The sequence below is a fragment of the Panthera uncia genome, chromosome A2 (genome assembly GCF_023721935.1).
Source record: "Panthera uncia isolate 11264 chromosome A2, Puncia_PCG_1.0, whole genome shotgun sequence".
NCBI classification, from domain to species: domain Eukaryota; kingdom Metazoa; phylum Chordata; class Mammalia; order Carnivora; family Felidae; genus Panthera; species Panthera uncia.
The window spans coordinates 38,645,090-38,662,067 of NC_064816.1; the positions used below are offsets into that span (position 1 = coordinate 38,645,090).

Below are 16,978 nucleotides of genomic sequence, written 5' to 3' on the forward strand. Positions count from 1 at the left end.
TTACATTGGCAATAGCAGTTTGGAGTGTGGGTTGGCAATACCAAATTTAATGAACTGTGGATATGTTAACTGAATTCATATTTGGGGTAGGGAGTTTGATTTGTAAGTATTTTTAGGTAGCATAAACAGTCTCATTTTTTCCCTTCAGATATTTAAACACATGGATTTGCACCAAGATAGTGTAATTCAGTTAATTCTTTATATGTTATGTTTTTGTGCCTTTGAGTTTTGCTTAAAATAACACATCCTTCGGCTTTGGTTTGAGATAAGTCACTAAAATACTTCCTTGGGGGTAGAATTTACGGCTGTATGTTTGAACTGCCTTTGTGGGTTTGGGGTGGGAAGGAGACATATTTTGACTTTGTACCCTGTTGTACTTTTGTACCGTACTGAAAATTACTGATCTGTATTCATTAATTTCTTTTTTAATAATAGTATATTTTAAATGCTCATACCAAAGAAAGTCACATCCTATATATTAGAAGTATGTTGCATAAGATTTATTCTTGATCTGAGTTACGGTAAGAATGCTTTTTGGGGATATTTATAAATAGTGTATAGGTAGATAGTATTTACATGTTAGGGTAACTTTTATTTTAGTAAGTTATGGCTACCATTTAAAAATAAGAGTTGTGGGGCGCCTGGGTGGCTCAGTCGGTTAAGCGTCCGACTTCAGCTCAGGTCACGATCTCACGGTCCGTGAGTTCGAGCCCCGCATCGGGCTCTGGGCTGATGGCTCAGATCCTGGTGCCTGCTTCCGATTCTGTGTCTCCCTCTCTCTCTGCCCCTCCCCCGTTCATGCTCTGTCTCTCTCTGTCTCAAAAATAAATAAACGTTAAAAAAAAAATTAAAAAAAAAATAAAAATAAGAGTTGAGGTAAAACAAGTGATACCACATATACTACTGCATTGTTAATGTTAAGCTAACTTACTTTTGATTCTCAGTTAGTAATACCATTTTTATTTCTTTCAAATTAAGATGGACTGGATAGGTAGGTTATTAAATAAATCTAAATATTTATAATCTCTTAGTCTATAAAATAGGTGTTTGACTTACTTCTGAAAATGATTTGAGCAATCATTTAAATACCTAAGTATACTTAAGACGTAATTGCTTTTAAAACATTTTTCATCCTTGAACTGTAAGTATTTTGAACTTACATTGTTTTTAATTTGATGTTTCAGAATAGTAGTTATGAATCCTTTTCCCTAATCAGGCAGGATCCAAGTCTTATTAATCAGTGGTAAATAATTTTCAGTTTTTACTTAAGCTTTTTTGTCTATATTATCATATATTGGCATATTGAAATGTGTTTATGGTTTTTCTCAATTTTATTTTCATGCTTTGAATACATACAAATGCTGTTTTAAAAATTTTGCTATGAATGGTGGCTAAAATTGCACTTTGGCCTTTTTCAGCCAGATTGAGGATTTGTCCTTTCTAGTATACCTTTTTGCTATTATAATAGGTCATCTTTTAAGTAACAAAAATGATACTTGGTCATGGTTTCAAAAAGATCCTCAGGTGTCATAGGAGTAGTCCATAAAAAAAAAAGTAGGATCATGTCATGCTATTTGTATTTTCCTTTCTAAGAGCTTTGATATCACTGTCTTAGTGCATTTATAGTTGTCTATGTATTTGAAATAACTGCATTATTTTTTATTATACAAGCGAGTTAAAATTCATTTGCCTTATTTCCATTGGTGGTGGGTGTTTTTGACTTCTACAAGTAGTGCTTGTAGTGAGCATCTGTATACATACCTTCTTGTGTTGATGAATGTCACACATTGAATGTATATGTAGATTGTTGCTTTTTCTTTTGATTTATAGAAATGGAATTGATAGGTCAGAGTGTATGCATACCTAAATTTTTACTGATCCTGCCAAATTAACCTCACAAAATGTGTTAATTTGTCATTCCATGTGTGAGAAAGTGCAGATACTGTAATTATTCACTAGTTTGTGTGTATATATGCATAGGTTTGTGTGTCTTTGACTGCAAGTGAAATTGAACATCTTATTAACTGTTTATTGGCTCTTATAAATTGTTGTTTCATACCCTTGTTTTTCTTACTTTGAGGTGGTTTTCTCACTGGTAAGTTTATTGTTTTGGTTTTGCTTTTAATTAGTAAAAGCTCTGTTGTAAATGGTTCATAGTATTTAGCTATATTTTTAAATAGAGTATCCGTTTTCCAAAATTATTTCACTATATTGTCAGCACTTAAATTTTCCCTCTTTGAAGTGGTTGTCGATTGACTTGTTGGCTTGATTTCTTGAACTGTAAGGGGTTACAGACACAGGGTTAAGTGTCTTCCAAACAAGGCCTAGAACAGTCAATGCCTGAACATAGTAGGTTTTCAAACAAGTACTGAATAAATGGATGAAAAGAACAAAAGCATGCTTCTGTATTTATATTTTGTTTCTGGTAGTTCATTCCTATAATAGTACACAGGAACTTCAAGGGGTAGAAAGACTGTAATTTACATTTCTGGTAGTTTTAAAAAAGATAGTTATATGTCCTCTAAATGACTGAAGTGGAAGAATAATGAATACAAATTAACTGTGTGTCTTTGCTTCTCCTTTGTCAATGGTGTTAGATCTAAGGCCTTTCTAAAATAAGCAGTGAGTTTCAGTTAATTGTGGGTAGTTGACTAATATAGTATGGCTATGTATTTATGAGCATGTCTGGAAAAAATACATAACCATTTGATGCCTAAAAAAAATCTTTTAATTGTTCTATCATCTGTAAGGCAGGTACAGTCAGTTACAATGGAGGAGTGCTTTTTAACTTTTGACATGATAGTCTTTCTGAATATTGAATTTGTTCTCTAAAGTTACTTTAACATACATGACTGACCAGATTTTTCTTAGTCCTAAAAACTTCACACTAATTGTTTTACGTGTAGGTTGCATACATACAGATATCTCTTGTCAGTTTCTGCACTTGAGTGTGTGCCTCTTCATACCTTTTTTAAAGGTCGTATATGAGATTTTTACACTCTTCTATCTGCATCATAGATGTGAAACACACTCCTGTTTTGATTTTGTATTGTTGCTTTACAGTTAGCTTGAGATTACTCAGGGATGAGAACATGGGTTCTAGTCTTTTGTTACTTTGTTCTCTTACTTTGACCTGTTGGTTGCTGAATTTTCTTCTCTAGTTAGGGAAAAAAAAGTTTTTGCATTTTTTTTGTGTTGAGCACATTAAATCTTGTAGCTGTGTTTATTTTCTTTGATCTCTTTCACTTAGCATAACTAGTTGAGAATTGAAATTATTTAGTAACCTACCCTCCTTGCCCTACCACCACTTTGTCTTGTCCTTTGGTAATAACGTTTGATTTGATGTCTAATAAAATGTTTAGGATTACTCAGCATTATTTTAAGAGGCTAATTCTTCGTTTTCTTAATTGTTTGTACTTAAATTTTACATTGATGTTTTCAGTATCAGGATTTCTAACGTTGGATTTGAGATAGAAAATATATACCTAAGAATGTTTATGTGTATATTTATACAAATATTAAAGCCTGAGTACAGGTAGAGCATCTTTCTGTAAAAAGGTAATGTCATGTGGTATTTCTGACTTTTGTAGGACCTAAGAGTAAACCAAACAACCCATTTAGCCTTTGATAAATTAAGATATATTTAAGTTAGTTTTTATCTAAATAGTTCAGGTCAGATTTAAGTAATTCTGTTAACTGAATGTAGCCATTAATAGAAAATAAAAGACAGTAAAAACCACATCTTTATGCATAAAATAAAAGCGAGCTGGCTCTTTTAGCATTTTTCATAATAGGGTGTCTGATTTTATGGTTATCGCTTAGTTTTTTTACTTGAATGGCCTGTGTTATATTTTATATTCCTTTATCTTCTTCATGAGGAAAGTTTATTGTATTACAAGAGTAAGATAATAAGTTACTTGATTCTTATCTTAGATCCTGAATAAAATGTGCATTTTCTTTTTCTGAATGCATTCTTTCCAACTGAATACCTTGGTATGCATTCAGAATATTTGTACATCTTAGTGATAAAAACATTTAAACATACTAAGTAAGATAAGTTTTAATCAAACTATAGTCTCAGGTTAAAATATAAGGTAGGAAATTCTTCCTTTAGGTGTTGGCTTTATTTAAAATTTCTTTCTTTTAAAACTAACATTGAATTGCTAATTTTCGCTTAGATGTTTTTCTCATGTACAGCCCCTTTCCTGATACTTGAATTCTCACAGCTTTCAGGTCTGTAGGACTTGATACTTTTTTTTTTTTTTTTTTTTAATTCAGTGAATGGGAACAGATTGCAGTCAAATTAAGATATACTCTGTAGCTAATATAAAATGTGTGATCCTCTTTAATCAGGGTTAGTTGCTCTCCTTGGAATTAAAAGGAATATTTTTAAAGACAGATAAACTTTTGATTTTGTTCCTCTGTAGTTGGTCTTTGGAGTGTTTGTGCTTTCTAGTCTCTATGAATTATTGAAAGGGATCAGGATGATGATGGAACCTAAGATTTTATGAACACCTTATAAAATATTTCAGGCATTGTTAAGTGGTTTATATACATTATGTTATGTTATATTTTGTGTGTGTGTGTGTGTATACACACGCTTGGACATGGTCTCCCAGTGGGCTATCAAATATGCTTTTTTAACTACACTATATAATTTTGTACATCAAAAGTAGACTGGTTGACAATGTTCTCTAGTGTTTCTGAGTATTGCCATTTTGAAAGAACCTGTCACTTTTGCATCTTTAATGTGGTTTTTTAAGTTTTGCTGGATTTTGTAGACACCTTTTTTTTTTCTTTTTACAGTGGAAAATGCTAGCTAATCATGTTCTTTTTAAAAGTCCCTCCCCCCCCCCCCCCCCCCCCCCCCCAGTTCCTTATGTATTCTTTGTTTTTATCTTTGGTGGGCAGATAAGGTAATACATTGCAGAGTAAACTGAATACATTTTTATTTCAAATTACCCCAAAGATTTTTTTTTTTTTAATGTTTATTTTTGAGACAGGCAGAGTGAGCGGGAGAGGGGCAGAGAGAGGGAGGCAGAATCTGAAGTGGGCTCCAGGCTCTGAGCTGTCAGCACAGAGCCCTACGTGGGGCTTGAACTCAGGAACAGTGGGATCATGACCTGAGCTGAAGTCTGATGCCTAACCAGCTGAGCCACCCAGGCACTCCCTGCCTCACAAAGATTTTTCTGCTAAATTTTATATTTTACAGTATATTGTTCCATTGAATATCCTTACCCCATTTCCCCAAATTTAGGGATTCTGGTTTAGGTTTTTCATTGTGTGCATTTTTGCTTTTTTCTTCTTAGCACAGGGGTCTTAAGTTAGTGATTTTTATTGGTATATGTGCTGCCGAAGCGAGCATGTTTAGTGATTTTTATTGGAAAAAAACTTTACTTACAGGAGCTAGAATAAATGGTTTTGTTTGCTATGTCTCAAGAGTAACAGAAGAGGGATGCTAGGGTGGCTTAGTCAGTTAAGCATCTGGCTCTTGATTTCACCTCTGGTCTTGATGTCAGGGTCATGAGTTCAAGTCCCGCACTGGTCTCCATGTTGGGCCTGAACCCTACTTAAGAAAAGAAAACAAGTAACCGAAGGCAAGCTTTTTGTAACAGTTTTTGTAGCAAACATTCATTTTGGATTTGTCTGGTTTATTCTTAGGCCTCTTTTTTAAAGACCTAACTCAGACGAAGTGTTCCCAGGTTCATGCTTGCTTCCTTGGCATACAGCTTATCCTGATAGCATTGTGTACAAAATTTTATTAGCATTTACTGTAATGACTTATATGCTCTGCTACTGAGTAAATATTTCTAGCTTATATTTACTTAAAAAGTACAACTGTGTGTAAAGAGACCTTCATTGGAGTTATCAAGATTATATTAATGTTTCCAGTGCATACTTTTATTTACAAGTAATATTTATATTTTAGCCTGTTCAGGTAAGGAGTATAGGGGTGTTATATGACATTTTAGTGCCATCTGTTGGACTTGGTAAAATAACTCTTAAAGCTCCAGAAGGTGCCTAAGAAGTAAACTCATTTTATCACAGGCTATTATTGCAAACATTGCTATGCAGATATAATACACTCCCCCCCCCCCCAAAGTAGTATTATTTACCAACATATGCAGTGTTGTTAATTGGCTACACGTTTACTTACCTTCCTAAAGAAAATAAGCAGAACATTTAGGGTAAACATTGTTAACAAACAGCTTAAAGATATTTATGTTTTAAAGCTATTTCTTTATTTTTTTTCCATTTAAAGAAAAAAGTTTATGAGAGAGAGAGTGTGAGTGGGGGAGGGAGAGAGAGAGCATCCCAAGCAGGCTCAGTCTCAGGAATCCGAGATTATGACTTTAGCCAAAATCAAGAGTTGGATGCTTAACCAACTGAGCCACCCAGGTGCCCATAAAGCTATTTTTAATTTAAGAGAATATACTGGTTTTGGTTCTTGAAAGAAATGTAGTCGGAGGAAAAGATAGCTAGATATAACATCTATTTAAGTAGTTGTCAGTTAAGTATTGTTTGTTCTTTTTTTTTTTTTTTTGGGACAGAGAGAGACAGAGCATGAACGGGGGAGGGGCAGAGAGAGAGGGAGACACAGAATCAGAAACAGGCTCCAGGCTCCGAGCCATCAGCCCAGAGCCTGACGCGGGACTCGAACTCACGGACCGCGAGATCGTGACCTGGCTGAAGTCGGACGCTTAACCGACTGCGCCACCCAGGCGCCCCAGTATTGTTTGTTCTTAACTTTGGGTGCTATTTTGCTTCTTTTTAATAACTTACCCACTCAGTTGTAGTGTCACTATTACTTAATTAGGGAATAGCATAGGTGGACTGTGTTCAAGGTTTGGGAAGTAATGAACTTGAAGAGGGGCTGACGTACAGAGATACTATTAATATTCAGAAATCCCTGATGGTAATGCATTTCAGATATATATGTGTACAAATAACTTACATATTGAACCTAATATGTAGGAGGAGATCCTGCCCTTAAGCTTTCAGTTAAATCTGAGGAAAGACAAATTGTAAATTTATGTTGTTTATTATATATGTAGCTTGGGAGATGTTGTGTTTTTTTTTTTTAATTTTTTAAATGTAGTTAACAGTTTTGTGTATTAGCTATATATAGGTTTTCAGTTGTGTTTTCTTTATAGAAATGAATAAAACACGTGTAAGCTTACTGTCTTGTTTCTAGTAATGTTGTTGATGTGCCTTTTTTCCTTTTTCCATTTTAAAGATTCTTAATTTGGACTGTATACTCCACTCTGTATTTTCAAAAGGAAGAAATGGTCTTTCTCAGAAATCAAAGGCATTTCCTTTAGCATTCATGATGACATCAGAGAAGTTCTGTAATTTCTAGCTCCTTCTGAGTATTTGCGACATCAGCCACACACATCTTTTAGTTCGTGCTCAGTCTTTTGTTGGCAGAATGATAGCTTTCTCAGTTTTAGGTTTTGATGCTACTTGAGAGAAGATTGAGTCTTGGCTTCTTATATGTAAAATGTTTTCATATGAATAAATGTATATTTTTTCAAAATAGGTTCTAAGTCTTATATTGACTTTTTATAAGAACATAAGGGTAGTATTAATGCTAAAAATAAGAGAACCAAATATAGTTTGTCCATTTAGACAATTAATAAAATTTTAAGTATGTTTGGAATAGTGGAAAGGGAAGACAAGGGATTTCAAGTTAGAGATACTGGGTTTGAGTCCTGGCACTGTTACTCACTCACTGCTTTCCCTTGTTGGGGAGAGTACTGTGTCAAAATGCCTCTACTCAGTAAAGAACTTTGTGAATGTTAAGTCTTAATTCGAGGTTTTGTAATTCTGTTTTTAAGGAGAATAAGTAGGTTTGAATGGCAAATACTGAAGTCTGAAATTTATGTTTGTACTTTTTAGCTGTTTATCCTAATGCTTTTATGTTTGCTGTTCACACTGTAATTCTAAGGAATGCTAATAGTATGTGAGATGAATTTTTTTACATTTATATAATGATACTAGTCCAACGTATATCAGTTTTGTATTTGGTATGATCAAGTGAAAATGTGATTGTGGTTGAAGTATTTGGTAAAGTTAATAGGGCACTTATCAAAATAATGATGGTATTTGTTGTATTTTATGTCTGATGAAACACAAATTGTATATAAAACTGTAATTATGGAGCGGAACCTTATTTATAATACTTTTTTATTGAATCGTTTGCTTTGTTCCATCCGATAACAAAACATTTACATTTGGGGGGGGGGGGACACTGTACAGAAATCTTTGTGTGCAAAGGAATGCTTGAGGAAAAGTTTCTGTATTTAATAAACTAACTTGATTATTACTTGTGTTGCCTCTCTTGTAAACTTAAAATTCAATTATATTCAGAATGTTAAAATTTTTTTCTCAATTAGTTTTGAAACTTTCAAAAATTTCTTTCTTTTTTTAATTACTTTTAAGGCAAGCGATTTTCTTATTAAAAAGACAGGTGTACTTATTGTCTTGCTTATTTTTAAGTCACTCATCTATTCATCTTCCTATTGTAACATTTTCTTTTGTCACTTAATACCAGATGACTAGATAAATCTTTAAATAGCAAGATTAATGATGTTCCTGATTCTCTTAATAATTAATGATCTCAAACTATAAAATCATATTCTTTTGCAGTATCCCTTTTACTATTCAGCGACTATGTGAGTTGCTAACAGATCCAAGGAGAAACTATACAGGAACAGACAAATTTCTCAGAGGAGTAGAAAAGGTATTTATTTTATTTTTGGAATTATATTAAACTTAGCCTAATGTATTTCAGAAGAGAGTATTGAGTAAGTGCTGTTTTAGGCATCTTTTCTTCGGATAGGCTTCCTGAAACCTACCTAAAAGTTTTTCCAAGTTGTTTTCCTAATTTGGGAAAACCTAAGTTTTGGAGAGAGATTTAATAGGAGGGGCATAGAGGGAGGGCTTGTAATCACTTAAGTTTGGGGAAAGCACCTTACTGTCTTTTCAGAGTTCATGGTATGCATTCACATTAAAGGCTCTGCAAAATTCTAGCATTGATATTTTAACTTCAGTTGTGTTTTGCACACTTGTTTACCCATGGAATTCATTTCTTTATTTCTGGCTTTCAGAGGTGCACAACTTTGGAAAATCTGATGCAAAAATTTAAGTTAGATATTGAGAAAGATGTAGATCAGACTTAAGAATGAGGAAAGCATTGGGTTTTTTTGTGGGTAGGGGATGTTATAAGAGAAGGGTATTTTGGACAAAGGAAACAGTGTGATGAACAAAGACATCAAGGTGTTTGAGGAAATGAAAAGTAGGAAATTGACTTGTCTGGAGTAAAGAACCAGTGAAGAAACCCCATGAGAACCAAGATTGGACCAGTGGGTTTATAATTCCCTGTGATTGATCCTAAAACATAGTTCAGTGTTCATAGTTAATTCAGATTCAATTTATTTTACCCTTGGAGCAGGAATCCAAAACCATTTCTTAGTGATTTACAATAGATCTTAGGACCTTACTGGATTAATGTATTTTGTTGCAGCTTCCATGCCCTCAATTTAATAAGCTTCCTGAAGGGCAGGAAACTGAGATGATTCGTCAGTACTTACTTTCAGCCTATGGACTTTTAGCAATTAGATTTTGGCTATCTTTGGGTGAAGAGGCGGTTATAGCAGTTGTACCAGGGGTAGCCCTCTCACCAAATCAGGGCTACAGTGTTTGATTTGGGTGACCATAGACTAGTTATATAACCCAAGTCTCAGTTTCTCATCTGTAAAGTATGGATAATAACAGGGTTCTGGAGGGGATCAAATGTAAAGTGCTTACTCTGGCTCAGTACACATTTAATGAATATAGACTATTAATAAGGTTCGTATTACCAGGAAGATTATACTCTTAAAAAGTTCTTAGGCTCTTTTTTGGTATATGATGCTACTACACATCAGGCTTCTGATTGGGTACTGCTCTATAAGGAAATTCATTATACTTGGCCTAAGTATTTGAATCTCTAAATATCTTGGAGTGATTTCAGTGTAATGTAAGAGTGTGGCTCCACTGTATGATTGGTATATATACTGTCAGGACTCCAAAGTAGCTAGAGTAGAGTTAATACTGGCAGAAAAAGCAAATGGTTTAGTAGGTTATATTAGATTTAGTCTGGGGATGCCTGGGTGGGTCAGTTGATTAAGCGCCCAGCTCTTGATTTTGGCTCAGGTTATGATCTCATGGTTTGTGGATTCATGGGATCCAGCTTTGCATCAGGCTCTGTGCTGGCAGCATGGAGGCTACTTGAGATTTTCTCCATCTCTCTCTGCCCCTCTCCTGCTCACATGCACATATGTGCTCTCTCACAATAAATAAATATTAAAAAAATAGTCTGTTATTGTTTCAGTTTCTCTAGTTTGATTAATCCTTTCTAACCATTTATTTCCTTGTATTAGTAAAATTGGAATAGATAGGAACTTAATCTGTCAGGGGGATTCTGAGAAATTAAAAACAAATGATTAAACTTTATGTTGTAGTGCTTTCCCTCACATTAAAGCAAGAACTTTTGTTATTACAGAATGTGATGGTTGTTAGCTGTGTATACCCTTCTTCAGAGTAAGTATATATAGATTTTTGCATTTCTGTATATCCTAATAATTGTATCATTTCTATTAGTCTTTAAAATAGGTTATATTTACTTTAGATGGAATGAAGCTTGATAACATTTATAAATACTTGTGAATCTACTACCCAGTCCCCCAAGTAGAATATTACCAATGACATTACCTCTATGTTTTTCTGATAAAGAGATGTGGATTAAAGTGATTTGATAATTTACTGTAATCTTTACATTTGTGGATTTGTCTACTGTCAGGGTCCTCAGAACCCTGAGATCCCATTCTAGATACCCTACCATGGTGTTTGTAGGGCAAAACTCCTAGGTTTGGGATAGCTACTTGTTGAGTTTCCTCTTCATAATGGAAAAGTATTTCCATTTGTCAAGATTTATATAACAAATTAATGTGTCAGTTTAAGACATAGTCTTTGGCACTATTGATCCTTTTTTTGAGTGGATGTCCTGGGAATTACAGCAGTTAAGCCCTGTCCTTGGCTTCTACCCACTGGATGCCTGTAGGGTCCTTCTCCTTCCTCAAAGAATGTCTTCAGACGTTGTCGGAAGTCTCCTGGGGCTGTGGGCTGGAGGAAGGAGAGCTGCGAGAATGATGTTGCCTCCTGTTGAGAAACACTGGGTTTATAAAACGTCTGTGATTCCATAGGCAGTAACAGTGAGTTTGTTTTTAGAACTCTCACAAGAATGAACCTGTGGGAAATGAGATATTAAGGTAATCCCATAATTAGGTTGTTTCTCACAGAAGTCTTTTTGTTTGGTTCTGTGACCGTGAGATCTTACTTAAAAGATGTTTTAGGTCCATGGCTCTTACCAAAATTAAAGAACTAAATGATCTGTAACAGTGTTTTTTTTAATTTTCTCCTAGGAAAAACAATTCCAATAGTTTAAATCGAATGAATGGTGTTATGTTTCCTGGAAATTCACCAAGTTACACTGAACGGTGAGGTTATTGATTTTAATATCCAGAGAGATTGCATTTTCCTAATTTTGAGCAGCAGGTTCAGTATACTTTGTTACAAATTGGGCATTTTGTGGAAGATACAGGATAAATTAATTTGGTAACCCAAAATCTAAAAGTCAAAGTTAAATACTTCTGTGATATGTGTATATAAGCAAACTTTGGGAGGGCGACCTTTTACAAAAATGAGAAAATGATGTTCATTTATCTTACCGTAGGTCTAATATAAATGGGCCTGGAACACCCAGGCCACTTAATCGACCAAAGGTTTCTTTGTCAGTCCCCATGACAACAAATGGCTTGCCTGAGAGCGCAGACAGCAAAGAGTCAAACTTACAGCAAAATGAGGACAAAAATCACAGGTTTGTATGTGATTTATATTTTAAAACAAACATGTTTTCAAAAAAGGTTGACGTTTATTGATTGTTTTCAGCACTCATTATTTACTATTTACTGTTGTTTTGAGGAACACAGAAAGGTTTTAGTGTGTTTTACAGGAGCAGTCTGTGGCTTCTGGAAGTTTCCAGTATTAGTATATGATGAAGATGATCATAGAAAAGGCTGAAAACTGCTAATTTGGGGAGATCCTATTTATAGTAGGGTCTTAAGAAAGTAAAGTGGTCATGATATTTTTTATTTCTTGTTTTTGCAAGTAACCTGAAATGTTGAAATTTAGTGAGTTATTTCTCATTATAGATTATTAAAGGAAACCTTTTGTTTATATCCCATTTCACATTTTCTGTAACACATTAAGGGAAAGCAGACAAAACAAGTGAGCGATCTTAGTGAGTATATCCGTCTGGAGGACTTGTAGTTATGTTACGGGAAGCCATTTACTGCAGAATTGAACAGAAAAGTCATGCAGCTTGTTGACTGGTTCTAGTGGGAAATACTCATTAAACAGTTGAGGTTCCCTCGAAATTACTGTGTTATGTTTCTCTTTGCCCAGATGGTACAGTTTAACTTTGACAGTGAAATACAGTTTTAAAAATTACTAGACCTTAAAAATGAGATGAGAATGTGGAAGATGAAGAAAATCTTACTAATGGCATTTTAAAAAAAAACATTTACAGTGACTCTGTGACTGCTGAATCTGAAGGTTCCTCAGTGAGCCCTATAAAAAATAAACACCCAGATGAAGATTCTGTGGAGGCTGAGGGGCATGAGGTAAAAAGACTCAGGTTTGACAAAGAAAGTGAAGTCAGAGAGACAGCCAGCCAAACATCTTCCAGTGAAATTTCTTCGGTTATGGTAGAAGAAACAGAAACATCGTCATCATCTCAGGATAAAGACAAGGAAAGTAGTTGTACCAGACAGCACTGTACAGAAGAGGATGAAGAAGAGGATGAAGAGGAAGAAGAAGGTATTTAGAGACCATCTGTAAAAGGGTGGAGTAAGGAGATCCTCAAATTCTTGTACTTCATTTTTGCGTGAAAGAATTTAACGTAATGGAACTCCTTATAATGCTGATGTTGGGCTTTTCTGCCACCTGTATGTAGTTGCTGCTGAGTTTCAGGGGATAGGATTTGAACTGTAGAATATCAGAATTCATGAAACTTAACTGTGGAGGTATTTTGAAAATAAAATTTAACTACAACAACATTTGCTTATTTTTAGAGTCTTTTATGACATCAAGAGAAATGATTCCAGAAAGAAAAAATCAAGAAAAAGAATCTGATGATGCCTTAACTGTGAATGAAGAGACTTCTGAGGAAAATAATCAAATGGAAGAATCTGATCTGACTCAAGCTGAGAAAGATTTACATTCTGAAGGTAGTGAAAATACAGGCCCTGTAAGTAGTGGTTCTGATTGCCATGAGACAGAAGAATTAGTAGGATCCAATTCCAGTAAAACTGGAGAGATTCTCTCAGAATCCTCTATGGAAAACGACGAAGAAGCCACAGAAGTCACAGATGAACCAATGGAACAAGACTAACTATTTAGAAACATGTAGATGCAGTATTTTACATACAGTTCTGGTTTTACACTGTATAAAACTTTTATGTAATAAAATGGACCTCTAGTTTTTACAAGAGAAGCAGGTTGTAAAATAAAGTACTTTATGGGATAAATCCTGAAAGAGTTGTACATGTAAGAACTGTGAATATCAGCTCCTCTGGGTCCTGCTTACCGCTGACTTTTTTTTTCAGTCTGGTCAAATCAGTGGTTTGTGTATAGATTTTTTTTTTTTTTTTTTTGAATTAAAGTTTTTAAACTGGAAGGTAATAATTATAATTTTGAAAACCTTTTGGAGATGATCACATTTAGTTTATACATATGCAAGAAGTCTTTTTGTCTTGTCTCTTTCTGACAGCTCTAGCATTTTTCATATTTTGGTCATAGTTTCAACATTTTAACATGTGAATTATAGGGTTTCATTCTGGTTTCCAGATTTTGTTTGACTATGTACAATGGAACTTTAAGTCATATATACATATATATATATATATATATACATATATATATATACACATATATATATTATTCTAAGGGGGGAAATGTTATATTTTTCTGTTTCTATAAGAGATGAATACAGTGGATACTTTTTCTATTGGTAATGATTGAGTTCACCTCTTTCAGAAGACAGTTTCAGTTTCTCTTCTGAGTAATTCAAATAAAATCTGGCCCTTGTGAAACCCTGGAAATAAGTCTGTTGAAATACCAGGTTAAACACATTCCAAGAGATCTGTTCAAACTAAAATTCTTTTGTATACTTCTGAGGTGCCTGAGAAAAAGACTTCACTATTTATGAGAAAATATGCTTTATCTTGGAAACTGTGTTCAAACATTAGCTTACTATTTTGTAGAATGAATGCTGACATGAGACCATCTCAAAAGAACCCGGCAGGTTCCTTGACCTTTTGCTTGCTTTTCTCAACATTGTGAATATTACACATTTCTTTCTAAATTATTCTAGAGTATGCAAATGTCATTGGTGTGAAACCCCACTGTACTGGAAGAATTAATATATTACTATAGTAATGTACTGGAGCTAAATGGCTGAAGCTTTAGGGGTGCATAGAAACCACCATAATTTGTATGACATTTTGAAGTGAATTAAATATTTTTGAACATGCTTCTTCGACAGCCAGTGTTATATTTTTCAGATTAACACAAAGCACAATGATTACTCTAAACTCAATATTTTCAAATTCACATATTTAAAGTCATGCAAGCTGCAACTTCCCTGTCAAAATTACTGGCTGCCAAATTTATACCTGTTTCTTCAGCTGTACCTTTTGATATTTAGAATTTTTAAATTTCTGTAAAGTAGATTTTGTAGAATGTAATGTGTTCACTGCCTTTGTGAAGCGGTATATAATTGTATAATTTCTGTGTGTAAACTGAATGCTTGGGCTTTCAATACAGTATTCATATAAAGCAATAAATATTAATGTTATGAAATATTCGAGTACATTTTTATCAAAATACAAAAGAATCCCTTTTTTAGTTTCAGATATCTGAATTACACAAATGAACTTAGAAAACTGATGCAAACAGTTTCTGACACTGTATCATAATCCTTGGGGTGATGTGGGTGGCAATTACAACTTTTGCATTTTGACTACTTAAATTGCTATAATTACCAAATTGGGCTCTGTTTATGTTTATAGGGTAATATACTACTGACTGACTTGACTGTCAGGTTCACAGCAGCTAGATGATATATTTATGAATATGTCTAATAGTTGACATAAAAACTACATACTGATTTACTGTGTCCAGGAGGGGAGAAAAAAATCACACATTGTAAATTTTTAGAAAATTTTTTGCAAAAATGTTAAAATGAAGCAAATTTTAAATGTGACATTCATTTGTAGTGACTTATTTTGTTGAGGGATATTTTGCCAATGAGAACAGATTTTAAACATTTTAAGTTTAGAAATTTTAAACTTTTCTTTAGAATATTTATGAAATTATTGTCAATAAACCTATTCTTTAAGATCCTGTGACCTTTGATATTTTTTGTTTTAATTGTGCCATGGACCATTTGTAAACAAATCAGTTTACTTTTGTTGGTTATAAGTTGAAGATTTAGCAACATGATTTTAAGGTCTGTGGTTTTATTTGTAAACTTGCAATTGCTATTTTTGCAAGGGCAAATGTATTTCTTTATTAAATAAAGTACAATAATGGTGAATGTACCAAAATGCCATCATTTAACTCTATGAGAGATCTGCATTTTAATCTATAGTTTAATAGTTTTAATATTTATTAGATATTCATATGTTGATCATAGATCAAACTTGTTGCTGTTTATACAGATAATTGTAGAATGCTCATGGGATATATTCTTTAGGATAGGTGGAATACTTCTGTAGTTAAACTGGGAAACCTTGTTCAGCTGGTTGAAGATATTGATGCCCATTTGGAAGTAGATTTCCGCAAGTATGCATAGGTGCACTTACACAGACTTTGCTTAATGAAAATACGAGTTTTAATAATAACTGATTGAGATGTGAATCTTTTAAAGGCTAATTTTAGGCACATTTTCTTAACACACATCAGCAAAGTCATTAAAAGCTCTAAATGAAGCATCAAGACCTCAGTGATTAAAAATAATTATTTTCTTTTTTTGGCCTTGAGCAGATTGTTTACCTGTTAGAATCTAGACTCTGAACCCAACATGTGAAAAGGACTTTCAGTGCTGATGAGGATACAGAGTGTATATGTACGATGTTTTTAGCACTTTCCCGTTTTAAAAAAGTGAAAACATTATCCTAGTACATTTTTCAAAATACATCTTTTCAGGTCTGAAAATGTAGCAGAACAGAGACGAGTAGTGGAAAATGTCCTATTTTAAATGTTGATTATTAAATAAGTTTAATCCAGTTAGGGTTTATTGTAACTACACCTTTCACACGTGTGGACAGAGAGCAGTGGGATTCCCCATCAGGGGGCTGTCACCCTTTGGCTTGGGAAGGCGTCCCAGAAATCCTGCATCAGAAGGTATAGCCCGTGAAAGCATGGAGGTTCAGAGTACTTTGTCTTGGTGGTGTAGATAGGCATGTATTTATGCATTTTTGCATTTGTAAAATCAGTAATTTTTCAAATAATGTAAATGTAATATACTAGATTACTTATAAAGGTACTGGGCAGAATCTATAGCTGCTACAATGTTTGATTATGAGAAATGTAACGTGATAAGAATGAAATGCAACTTGTAGAACCAAAGGAAATACACATTTTGGGTAGTGTTTCAAATTGTCTTCTGAACAGGAGTTTAATTACATTGGTTTTGATCAAACGAAGCTCACTTCTCTCGAGATTTGTGCTAATAAAATGGATGAATGCAAAAACACCTTGTAATTTTATGTGGAATTATTATAATTAGGTTTATTGGATTATTGGCCTAATAAGGATGCTAGTATGTATTGGTTAGAATACATCAAATAGTTCACATTTAAAAAATCAGTAC

The 16,978-nt window shown here is 33.9% G+C and overlaps 1 protein-coding gene across 2 annotated transcripts in view; it reads left to right on the forward strand.

The window, feature by feature from the left end:
• PPP4R2 (protein phosphatase 4 regulatory subunit 2) overlaps positions 1 to 16,575 on the forward strand; it is a 411,406-nt gene extending 394,831 nt beyond the window's left edge. For both annotated transcript variants that reach the window (XM_049640885.1, XM_049640886.1), the window contains 6 exons: positions 8,650 to 8,743; positions 10,547 to 10,584; positions 11,466 to 11,540; positions 11,777 to 11,920; positions 12,632 to 12,921; positions 13,176 to 16,575. In XM_049640885.1, the coding sequence (XP_049496842.1) occupies positions 8,650 to 8,743; positions 10,547 to 10,584; positions 11,466 to 11,540; positions 11,777 to 11,920; positions 12,632 to 12,921; positions 13,176 to 13,495 (961 nt within the window). In that variant the 3' untranslated portion in view covers positions 13,496 to 16,575. The remainder of the gene's footprint in view (positions 1 to 8,649; positions 8,744 to 10,546; positions 10,585 to 11,465; positions 11,541 to 11,776; positions 11,921 to 12,631; positions 12,922 to 13,175) is intronic.
• Positions 16,576 to 16,978: the final 403 nt, after the last annotated feature.